Here is a 12,311-nt window from a genome sequence, read left to right as displayed (position 1 = left end):
TCACATTTGCTAACCTCCAGTCAACTGGGACCTCCCTGGTTAGCCAAGACTGCTGACAAATGATGTAAAGTGGCTTGGTGAGAACTTCCACCAGCTCCCTCAGTACCTTTGGGTGGATCCCATCCAGCCCCATGGACTTGTGTGTGTCTATGTGGTGTAGCAGGTCGCTAACCTTGGATTATGGGGGCTTTATTCTGCTCCGCTTCCCTGTCTTCCAGCTCAGGGGGTTGGGTACCGAGAACAATCGGTCTCACTATTAAAGACTGAGACAAAGAAGACATTAAGTACCTCAGCCTTTTCCTCAGCCTTTGTCACTATGTTTCCCCCCACATCCAATAAAGGATGGAGATTCTCCTTAGCCCTCCTTTTGTTGCTAATGTATTTATAGAAACATTTTTTATTGTCTTTTACAGCAGTAGCCAGATTAAGTTCTAGTTGGGCTTTGGCCCTGCTAGTTTTCTCCCTAGATAATCTCATGACATCTTTCTTGTCCTCCTGAGTTTCCTGCCCCTTCTTCTAAAGGTCATAAACTCTTTCTTTTCTGAGTTCCAGCCAAAGCTCTCTGTTCAGCCAGGCTGCTCTTCTTCCCCGCCAGCTTGTCTTTCAGCACATGGGGACAGCCTGCTCCTGCACCTTTGAGATTTCCTTCTTGAAGAATGTCCAGCCTTCCTGGACTCCTTTGCCCTTCGGGACTGCCTCCCAAGGGACTCTGTCAACCAGGCTCCTAAACAGGCCAAAGTCTGTCCTCCAGAAATCCAAGGTAGCAGTTCTGCTGACACCCCTCCTTACTTCTCCAAGCATTGAAAACTCCATCATTTAATGACTGCTGTGCCCAAGATGACCTCCAGCCATCACATCACCCGCAAGTCCTTCTCTGTTCACGAACAACAGGTCTAGCGGGTCACCTTCCCTAGTTGGCTCACTCACCAGCTGTGTCAGGAAGTTATCTTCCACACACTCCAGGAACCTCCTAGACTGTTCCCGCTCTGCTGTATTGTATTTCCAGCAGACATCTGGTAAGTTGAAGTCCGCCACGAGAACAAGGGCTAGCGACTGTGAGACCTCCCAGCTGCTTATAGAATATTTCATCTGTCACTTCATCCTGGTTAGGTGGTCTGTAACAGACTCCCACCACGATACCTGCTTTGTTGGCCTTCCGCATGATTCTTACCCATAAACACTCAACCCTATCGTCACCATCATTAAGCTCTAGACAATCAAAACACTCCCTAACATATAGGGCTACCCCAGCACCTCTCCTTCCTTGCCTATCCCTTCTGAAGAGTTTATAGCTATCCATCACAGCACTCCAGTTGTGTGAGTCATCCCACCATGTTTCCATGACTATTATCATAGTTTTCCAGCTGCACAATGGCTTCCAGCTCCTCCTGCATGCATTGGTGTGGATGCACTTCAATTGGGCTATTGATCCTGCCACCTTTTTTGGAGGAGAAGCCCTAATCCCTATGTGACTGTTCTGAGGCGCTTCTGTGGTTTCTAACACATCAACAACCTTTGCGTCTTTGCTGCTGCATGGATCTCCATCCCCTACTTCCACTGGGATGGCTAGGGTGCTTCGTGCATTAGTACATGGACATTTCAAAAGTGCTCCAGTGTATTCAGCATGTTGTGGAGCAGACCAAAGGACCTCGCTAGCACACCATGCTTCAAACATTGGCATGCCACCCTCAGGCTTATCTTTAGCAAGTCTGGTTTTATCCCCTCCAAATCTAGTCTAAAGCTCTTTCAATGAAACCTGCTAACTCCTGCACAAAGATCCTTTTCCCCCTTTGAAACAGATGTACCCCATCTGTTGCTAGCAGGCCTGGTGTCGTGTAGACCGACCCATGATCAAAAAAACCAAAATCTGGCTGGTGCCACCCGTCTCAGAGACAGTTACTGATCTGCTGGGTTTATTCCCTCATCATTCCCTGCAACTAGAAAGATAGAGGAGAACGCTACTTGTGCTCCTCATCTCTTAACCAGTCATGCCAAGGCCCTGAAGTCTCTTTTGATAGCCCTCGGACTTATTGCAACTTCATTGCTGCCTACATGAAAAAGCAATGTGGGTAATAATGTGAGGGCCATACCAGGGTAGGAAGTTAGCTTGTCGTACCTTTACCCTGGGCCAAGTATATAATAGAAGTGAAGGTTTAATTATGAAGAAAAAAAAAAATATAACACCAGTCAATCTAAGAAAACAAACTGAAGAGAGACTGATATTTGGGTTTTGTTATCATTATTTAAGGAAAACAAGTATCAATAATTTATTTCTTTTTCTTTTTTCCTCTGGAAAACTTCTCCTAAACCAGAGCTTAACAGTTTCACAACACCACGTTTTATGACAGTTTCCCCAAGGACTAACAGTCTGGTTGACACACGTGATCAGTCCAAGGGGGTGAATTTCACAAACAGGGTATATTGCCTTAAAATATAATACTAAAGTGAGAGAATATCTATTGAAGAGCTCTTCTAAGAGCTACTTAATATTAAGACATTGCCTCTGGCTCCAGAAATTTCTTGCTATGTATTCTGGGAAGCTGGCAAAATTCTGGGCAAGTTACGTTGTATGTTTGCTCTTTTCATAAAGCACTTCTTCAAATCACTGCCTTGTAGTATCTCTCAGAGACAGGATACTGGCCTGGACATATCACTTATCTGGTACAGCCCAATATTCCTAATAGGAACATTTTATAATGTAATTAAAAACTTAAACACACCACTAATTTTTTTTTAAAAAGACTTGGAAGTATCAGGTTCTTTGTATTCTAGAGAAAATTACAGAGAAAACATCACTAGACAACAGCAATAATATGAGGATATTTTAAAACAAATGGTTCCTCTGCAGATGTCACTTGTACTCACAAGGCAGAACATCTAAAAATCAGATGATAAGAGCGCAAAGTAGGTAGCATCCTATGATTCCAAAAGCTTATCTGGAAATCAGGATTAGCAGTGATGACATACATAAGCAAATAAAGTAAGCAAAATCTTTTCCTGGCACTATTATTTGCATGACAGGCATTCACATTTTTCATTCTGTAGTCAATATATGCATTAAAAGCCTCTCCATGCTCCAGGAGAGAGTTCTCTATCTGTGTATACATTACCACTTAGACTCCCTCTCTCTGATGCACACCTCTCACACTGTTAAAAGGAAAGGAAAGGTAAAGAGATAATAGGTACCTTCCATTAATATCGCAAAAAGTCCAAAACAAAAGGAGTTAACAGAACAATCAACTGTTATTACCAAATACCTTGAGATGTGTTGCCCGCTTAAAGGCTTTATTGCAGACATGGCAAACATGTATTCTTTCCTTGCCATGAACCTCTTTACTATGGTGCATCAACATGGTGGCTGAAGAAAAGGTTTGACTACACTCAAAACACTGGTGCACGCGACCTTCTTTTTCTGCTTGACTGCTTTTAGTCACATTAGGAGAAACCTCTGTCACCTGTAACAATTTACAAAAACACTATCAAATAATTTCATAGGCACATCCACAACAAGGATTATCTACCTCAACATGACCAATTTTTGGACAGTACTTGTAAGCAACTTACCAACACAAAGGAAATAAGCTGTATGTAAATATGAACTTGTATTTCATTGCTCTTAAGAATGACACATATATGTATTTTAAAAAAAACAGACAGATTATAACTATGATCAAATTCATTTATGCATTATAAACAGAATGCATTTGTATCAATATTCTCCAATATTCAGTTTTATATTCCTGAGCATCTCAGATGATTCTCACATTTCTCACCAAACAAAATTCAAAGCCAAAAACATTTCAGACAAAAAAAGAAAGTATCTCTGATTTTACAGAGGAGAAGAATATTTTCCATTTGTTTAATTTCTTCATTGGGGACACTATTTTCAGAAGGAAGTAAAGCTTTGAGCTACCAACACAAAGTTCCAGAAGTACTGAAACACAATGAAAAGTTGATAGAATCTGGATGGGGTCATGCTGCATTTTTGTTTTGTTTTAATCAATGACGTGTGTTTGGAAAAATCTCACTTTCTTCAAATAAAATAACACACAGTTCCTTCAACTTTATAGATACAAAAGAATCTTAAATACAGTAACTTACAGAAAGAAACAAATGAAGAAAAGATAAAGGAAGTAGTACTGTAAATGAATTATTCAGGATGAACTAAACTTGAAAAGACACAGAACATAGTAGAATATTATCCATACTAGAAAGCAAAGATGCAATATAAAACATATAAAAAGAAATGACAAAAAAAAATCCTGTGTGTGTGCATGCATGCATGTGTGTTTCCAACTAGTTGGAACCTTTCAGGAAAAGGGTGAAAAGTTGAAAGGTCAGTCAACATGGTCGCCATGATTAAATAAAACATACAAACATTACAGGTAATGACAGAAAACTAGTTTACATCAGCGTTACATTTTGACTGTTACTACAATAGTGCTACTTGGACACAGTCACACTTTACAAGTGCTATTATAATAAGCCTTATGAAATGGCAACCTGATTTATGAAAACATATATATTGAAAGACAATATCTAGTTTTAAGTTCAGAAGAGTAAGAAAATATGTTCATGTTAAATTTTAAAACTTCCATCTTCACAGAGTATTTGAACACTAAAATTGTTAAGAACTTACACTTGTAAGCATATGCAAATGTAAAAATCATATGCACAAGATGTTATTAGAAACAGAATAGTTCAAGTTGGAAGGGATGGCTTGAGATTGTCTAGTCCAATGTCCCTAGAGCACACACAGGGCCATGCCCAGACATCTTCTGAATGTCACCAAGGATGGAGACTCTATAACATCTCTGGACTACCTCTTCCAGGGTTCAATCACCCTCACAGTGAAACAGGGTTTCTTTGTGCTCAGATGGAATTTTAATTTGTGCCCATTGTCTCTCGTCCTTTCACTGGGTATCACTGAGAAGAGCCTGGCTCTGTCTGCTTTACTCCCTCCCATCAGATATTTATGCGCATTGATAAGAACCCGCCCCCTGACCCAGATCCTGCTCTCTTTTAAGCCAAACAGTCCCAGCTCTCTCAGCCTCTCCTATGTTGGATGCTCCAATCCCTTGATCATCTTTGTAGCCCTCCACTGCACTCACTCCTGTATGTCCATGTCTCTCTGTACTGCAGGCCCCAGGACTGGACACAGCACCCCAGATGATGTGTTCTCACTGGTACTGAGAAGAGGGGAGGATCAACCCTCTTGACCAGCTGGTAACACTCTTCTTAATACATCCCAGGATGCTGTTGGCCATCTTTGCCGCACTGCTGGTTTGTGGCCAACTACTTGTCCACCAGTATCCCCTGGTCCTTCTTGAAAAGCTGCTTTCCTGCTGCCCTCAGTGTGTACTAGTGCATGGGGTTGTCCTCCAGGGACAGGACTTTGCACTTCCCTTTACTGATCCTTCTGAGATTCCTGTTGGCCTGGATCTCCAGCCTGCTGAAGTCCCTCTGCACGGCAGCACACCCATTCAGTCTGTTAACTACTCCTTCCAGTCTTCCATCACCGATAAACCTGCCAAACATGCACTCTGTTCTATCATGCATGTCACTAATGAAGAACACTAATGAACAGTACTAGCCCCAGTATTTGAACCCAGTGGAACACCACTAATGACTGCTCTTGAGATGGACTTTGTTCCACAGATCACGACACTTTTTGAGACCTAGCAGTTCAACTAGTTTTCAATCCACCTTGCTGTTCTATTTAGCTAGCCCATACTTCATCAGCTTGCCTATGAGGAGGTTATGGGATATGACATCAGAAGCCTTACTAAAGTCAAGACAAACCACATCCACTGCTCTGCTCATCCACCAAGCCAGTCACTTCATTGTGGAAGGCTCTCAGGTCAGTTCGGCGCGTCTCCCCCTCCATAAATCTCTGCTGACTACTCCTAATCATCACCTTGTCCCTCAATCCTGGAAAGCATTTCCGAACACATTTGCTTTATTGCCTTTCCAGGGACTGAGGTGAGGGTGACTGACCTGTACTTTCCCGATTCTCCAACCCTGCCCTTCTTGAAGGTAGGAGTAACTTTTGCTTTCTCCCAGTCATCAGGAACCTCTCCTGATCGCCATGAACTTTCAAAGATAATAGACATTCATCTCATGACAACATCAGCCAGTTCCCTTAGCACTCACGAGTGTATCCCATCACCGATGGATTTGATTTGTGCATGATCCTCTACTGAGGGTACATATTCAATGCTCCACCTTTTACCAGTGATCTTGGTGATCTGGGATTGCTGAAGACAAATCTTACCAGTAAAAATGAAGCAAAAAGAGGCACTCAGTACCTCGGCCTTTTCCAAATCCTGTCTCCAGGTCTTCTGCCCCAATCAGTAGCAGGCCAACTCATCTTCCTTTTGCTGCTGATATACCTGTAAAAGCCCATTGTGTTACATTTTAAGTCCCTTTCAGATTCAACTCCAGGTGGGCTTTGTGTTTCCCAAAGTCATCCCTGTCTCCTTGAATGGTGTCTCTGTACTGCTTCACGGTGACCTGATCCTGCTTCCACTTATGTATGTTTCTTTTTTATGTCTGAGTTTCGTCAGGAGCTCCTTCTTCCTCCATGCTGGCCTCCTCTCGCCTTTGACCTCCTACACATTGGGACTGACAATTCCTGAGCTTGGAGGAGGACAACATTTGAAATCAACTAGCTCTCCTGGTTCTCCTTCTCTCCAGGTCTGCTTACCATATGATTATTCAAGCTGTATTGGGTTTGCATGGCAAGGTTTTGGTAGCAGGGGAACTACAGAGGTTGCGAAGCTGCTAGATGCCTCCCCTATGTCTGACAAAGTCAATGTCAGCTAGCTCCAAGACAGACCCACCGCTGGCCAAGGCCAAGCCCATCAATGATGGTGGTAGCGCCTCTGGGATAACATATTTAAGAAGGGGGAAAAAAAAACCTGCGCAGCAGCAACTGCAGCCAAAGAGAGTGAGAGTATGAGAGAGAAACAACCCTGCAGACACCAAGGTCAGTGAAGAAGGAGGAGGAGGAGGAGGAGGAGGTGCTCCAGGCGCCAGAGCAGAAATTCCCCTGTAGCCCGTGGGGAAGACCATGGTGAGGCAGGCTGTCCCCCTGCAGCCCAGGGAGGTCCACGGTGGAGCAGATATCCACCTGCAGCCCGTGGAGTACCCCATGCTGGAGCACGGGGATGCCCGAAGGAGGCTGTGACCCCGTGGGAAGCCCATGCTGGAGCGGGCTCCTGGCAGGACCTGTGGCCCCATAGAGAGAGGAGCCCACACTGCAGCAGGTTTGCTGGCAGGACTTGTGACCCCACGGGGGACCCACGCTGGAGCAATTCATGAAGAACTGCAGCCCATGTCAAGGACTCGCATTGGAGAAGTTTGTGGAGGACTGTCTCCCGTGGGAGGGACCCTACGCTGGAGCAGGGGAAGCGCATGGAGTCCTCCCCCTGAGGAGGAAGGAGCGGCAGAAATGTGTGATAAACTGACTGCAACCCTCATTCCCTGTCCCCCTGCACTGCTGGGAGGGGAGGAGATTGAGCAATCAGGAATAAAGTTAAGCCTGGGAAGAAGAGAGGGGTAAGGGGAAGATGTTTTAAGATTCAGTTTTTATTTCTCATTATCCTACTCTGATTTGACTGGTAATAAATTAAATTAATTTCCCCCAAGTCGAGTCTGTTTTCCGCATGATGGTAATTGGTGAGTGATCTCTCCCTGTCCTTATCTTGACCCAGAAGCCTTTTGTTTTATTTTCTCTCCCCTGTCCAGCTGAGGAGGGGAGTGATAGAGCGGCTTTGGTGGGCACTGGCATCCAGCCAGGGTCAACCCACCACACAAGCAGATTCCTGAACAGCCCAAAGTCTGCTCTCCTGATGCCCAGGGTTGTGATCCTATTTGCCTTACTTCCTTCCCTCAGGATCCTGATCTCCACAATCTCATGGTCACTGCAATAAAGAATATCCTTGACCTTCACGATCGCAATCAGTTTTTCCTTGTTCGCAATTATCAGGCCCAGAAGAACACCTCTGCTTGCTGGCTTCTCAGTCATCTGTATCAGAAAGTTATCATCAACGCACTCCAGAAATTTCCTACATTCCTCGTGCCCTGCTTGTTGCCCTTCCAGCAGATCTTAGGCAGGTTGAAGTAACCCATGTAGACCAGAGACTGCAAATCACAGATTTGTTTAAGTTGGAAAGGACCTCCTGAGATCATCTAGTCCAACTCCTCTACTCAAGAAGGGTCAGCTAGGGCAGGTTGTCTAAGACCAACATGAAAGCCTCATCTTCTATTTCTTCCTGATCAGGCAATCTGTAGCAGATGGCTAGTATTCACGACAGTGTCAGTCTACATTGGTCTGCTTGCCAATCCTTACCCATAAGGTCTCAGTTGGCTCACCATCCAGGCAGAGCTCCATGCATTCCCACTGCTGTCTTGCCAGTCTGTTCTTCCTAAAGATCCTGAATCCAGCCATGGCAGTGCTTCAGTTGTGTGAGCCATAGCACCTTCTCTCTCCAATTCCAATGAGATCGCAGCCCTGCAACTGCATGCAGACCTCCAATTCCTCCTGTTTGTCCCCCATGCTGCATGGACCAGTGTACAGGCACTTCAGAGAGACAGCCAGTTGTGACAATTTTTCCAAGAAGAGTGTTGAAGTTTCCTCTATTATGTTGTTGTCTCAGCACCTTTATTCATACACATACACTTGAGGCAGGCCCCCTCCCTTCAGTCCTTATTATTTTTGAAGTTTCTCATGCCTATATCAGCCACAACTTGCCCACCTCTTGCCCTTTCCTTGCCAGTCCAGTCTACTACTTCTTTGCTTGGTTGTGGGTCACCATCTGCCTCTCCCATTTTTTCCCATTTTAGAGCTTACATTACCAGGTTGGTTGAAAACATTCATTTTGCATTCAACAAGAGAAATCTGAACTACTTTTTCTAATATTAATACTATATTACATATGTAAAAGTTTCTATTGAAATTCAAATACATAAGAAGTTGAAAAGACTTTATGCTGCACCACTATTAAAGCAATTTGGTTACAAAAAGAGAATGGAAAATGTGTATCAATAGGTGCTTTTTTTTTCCACAGCTCTCAACTTTGTCTATTTTATTATCTAATTACAAACTTACTGGAAATTTTTGGGGAAGTCTCTGTTGAAAGCATGGTTATGTAATTTGTAAAAAGAAACACATTATTAATTGCATTTCTTCTCTGTATATGAAAAAGTGCTTTTAACTCAAAACTTAGAATCTGGGTGACTAGGAAGTCACAGTGAGCCTCTTCCCTATACTCTTAATTGGGAATGACATTAGTCTTCCTGCTTCAGAATATAGAGGAACCATTCCAGTACTTTGATTAAATAATGTTCTTTACCCAGAAAAGACACAGAAATGTATTGTATCTACCTGATACGTTATTTCATCAGAGTTTGCAGATGCTGAATGGGGTGTATGGCTCACCAGTATGACTTGCTGTGAGCCTGACCCACTTTGGCTAGCAAGACTGGAATCTGCGAGTATAGCAGGGAACTGCTGACCCTGTTTGAAGAGGGGAGAAAAACCAAAAAGGTAGAATAACTATATTTAAACAGCTAACTGTAATCATGTAAATTATATTTACACCTCAAAACTACTTTTTTTTTCCTTGATAATGACCATTCCAGAATCCTCTCTGAACAAATGATACTGTTTTCTCTCCTTTTCTCCTTCCATTTTAAGTCTAACAATTTACGGGCAACAACAGCTGTAAATCTGTAAGAGTAGAGATTCAGTTCTGATGATTTTTTCCCAGCCTCGCATCAATTGCTGAATATTTCAGCCTTCCCTTATCTTTGTCTCTTCAGCTGATACTTTAACCCCTATATTCTGCTTTCCTGCATGGTCTTCCCATAGTATTTTCCTTTTTTAAAATCCCTTAATTAAATTTACTTCCAAACTACATGAAATCAAGGTACAAGATTACTACTTAAGATACACCATTACTAATACCATACTACTACTTCTATTTCTACACTACTGTTAAATACTTCAATTTTCGCAGGAAATACAGCACCTTTATGTACTACCTGCCTATTCAACATGATTCCTGCAACACAGACTACATTTGCATAGTGCCCCAAACAGCGTTTTGGTTTTATTTATACCTGCATTAAGATTAGGCATAGCGTTTTATTAATAAACATCAATACTGCCAAATGTAATCGCTTAAATTATTACAAAGACTGAAATGAAACCACATGTTGCTTTGCTGCTCTGTGATGCCAGAAATCACAAATGTGTCATAAGAACTATTTAAAGGTTTTTTCTTCCCCTCCCCAGAGCAAAACTGCAGAGGGAAGCATATGATCATCCTCACAAGCTTTGCCTTAACAGGTTTAATCACACCATATGCTAGACAGTCTTTCATTTATATACATTTCCACATTTTAGTTCAGGTCAAAAAGTAAGTAAAAATAAATCTAAACCTAAGTAAGCTACGAAAGTAGAAGAAACAGCCCAAGTTTTCAGATGTAAAATCTACACTGAAATGCCAACCACACAATGACCCTATATTTTTAATTTCTAGTCTTTTAATATTATGTATGGATTTTTTTTTTTTCTCCCCACTCTATACATTCTATTTTCCCAACATGTCTTTGGCTCTTAATGACACCACAAAAATCTTAAATTATGATAAAAAACGAAACTAGTGCTAAAGCTACTGGGGAGATGATAGCCCATAAAACACTAGTCTTATAAAATTTCTTGTAACACTACCTGTTACTAAAGACAGTCAATTTAATTTAGATTCTGTCCCGTTATATGCTGTGAAAGAACTGTCACAACTGCTCTTGAACTCTCATTTTCACAAGGAGGAAAAGAAAAATTTACCATATTAAACAATAAAAAGTTTAGGAATACTAAGCTGTATTACCAAATAGTGATGATGAAGTACACAGCTTAGTTTATCACTAAAAATTGATCTCAAACAACATTTGAAACAGTAGAACCTACATGTTCATTGCAACAAAACCTCTGCAAAATTTAGCTGTATTTCTGTTTAAATAGTTTATGCTTCTAGATGCCAGTGTGCACACACTGGTGCCTGAAAGTTAACTGACTTTTCAAATACTATGTATTTTCAGGGCAAAATTATTTTCTAAGCAAAATCTCGAATTCCTGCCCTGTAAGATAGTAATGTTAATTTATTTGTCATTTCAGAAAAGCATGTCTTACCTGTGAAGTGATATTAAGTGTAACTGCATCAAGACCACCTGACAACATTCCCTGAGTGTCAGCAAGAGTCAAGGTGACACTACCATCTCCTCCAACTCCTGATGAAGACATTACCAAATTCTGAGCAGAAACTGTAGACTGAGATATGGGTGTTGTTGGAGGAAGGTTTGTTCCACCTGTTGTATTAAGTTCTGGAATATATGCAAAATAGTAAAAAAAAAAAAAATCTGTTACATACATAAACTCTTAGCCACAAACTTAATTTAACTTTATTTCTATTTCTCATTTGTTAGGCCTTTCTATTTTGGAAGCAAATAAATCAGTTGAACAATTAATCACATGTCAAAAATTGTCAGAGTCTCAGATGATAAAATTAGAAAAACTACATCTAAATGTAGCTCAATGGACATCATACTGCAACAAAATAACTTTGTAACATGGCATGTGGGAGAGGACTTATTGACGAAAAGACACCTGAAGAAATTTCAGGTTACACGCTTCTGTAGTCTGACCACTTTCAGAATTCTCAACGAAATACACTTCAACTCACAGCAGCAAAACCAAAATTCGGTAACTCCGTAACACAACACTCCCATCCTATCCTTGCAACATGTTTGAAAATCCATAATAGCAAAAAAGGCCAGTTTATTATTAATAGATATTTCATAACAGTTTGATTGTAACAGCTGTATAATAGTTTATTATACATTCTCCAATACAACACTAGAGGCCTCACGGCTTTCAGTTTATGATAAGCCTTAAAATCCTGAGAGGATGCTACAGAAGGTACAATACAATTGTCTGCTTTTACTATTTCATTTACTAATTCATTACACAAGAGCACACCTTAACCTTCAAATCTTACAGGATACTGTGGGTAGTCTTCCCCCAGTATGACATTAAAGCAGATTTGCTTTATAGATGTATACGAGCACTAAAGGAAGCTATGAAAGGAGATGGATGAAGGAAAAGGAAGATAGAGAAAATTTAGGCATGCATAAGAGTGAAGAAAATTATTTACATATCAGTCATAAGTCTGTATTAGTGCAGCCTGCTGCAATCAATCAGTGCAACCAATGCAACCTGCTGCACTGGTTGAAAGTATGAACAACTA

General features: G+C 41.5%; 1 protein-coding gene across 12 annotated transcripts in view; it reads right to left on the bottom strand.

The window, feature by feature from the left end:
• The window catches only part of ZNF236 (zinc finger protein 236), a 96,075-nt gene that overhangs the window by 11,393 nt on the left and 72,371 nt on the right, over positions 1–12,311 (bottom strand). For 7 of the 12 annotated variants that reach the window (XR_775047.1, XM_010577935.1, XM_010577932.1 and 4 more), the window contains 3 exons: positions 11,198–11,388; positions 9,389–9,520; positions 3,258–3,455 (listed from right to left, as the gene is read on the bottom strand). Coding sequence is in view for 8 of the 12 variants with exons in the window: in XM_010577935.1 (XP_010576237.1) it covers positions 3,258–3,455; positions 9,389–9,520; positions 11,198–11,388 (521 nt within the window). In the remaining 4 variants the exon portion in view is untranslated. Of the gene's footprint in view, positions 1–2,783; positions 3,148–3,257; positions 3,456–6,274; positions 6,393–8,353; positions 8,585–9,388; positions 9,521–11,197; positions 11,389–12,311 lie in introns of those variants that run through there. The other 5 variants (XR_775048.1, XR_775049.1, XM_010577938.1 and 2 more) reach the window with 5 other exon arrangements.

This window comes from Haliaeetus leucocephalus, unplaced genomic scaffold, assembly GCF_000737465.1.
Source record: "Haliaeetus leucocephalus isolate CR32 unplaced genomic scaffold, Haliaeetus_leucocephalus-4.0 Scaffold587, whole genome shotgun sequence".
NCBI classification, from domain to species: domain Eukaryota; kingdom Metazoa; phylum Chordata; class Aves; order Accipitriformes; family Accipitridae; genus Haliaeetus; species Haliaeetus leucocephalus.
The sequence above is the reverse complement of the archived record's forward strand: the minus strand, read 5'-3'. Positions and strand labels throughout refer to the sequence as shown.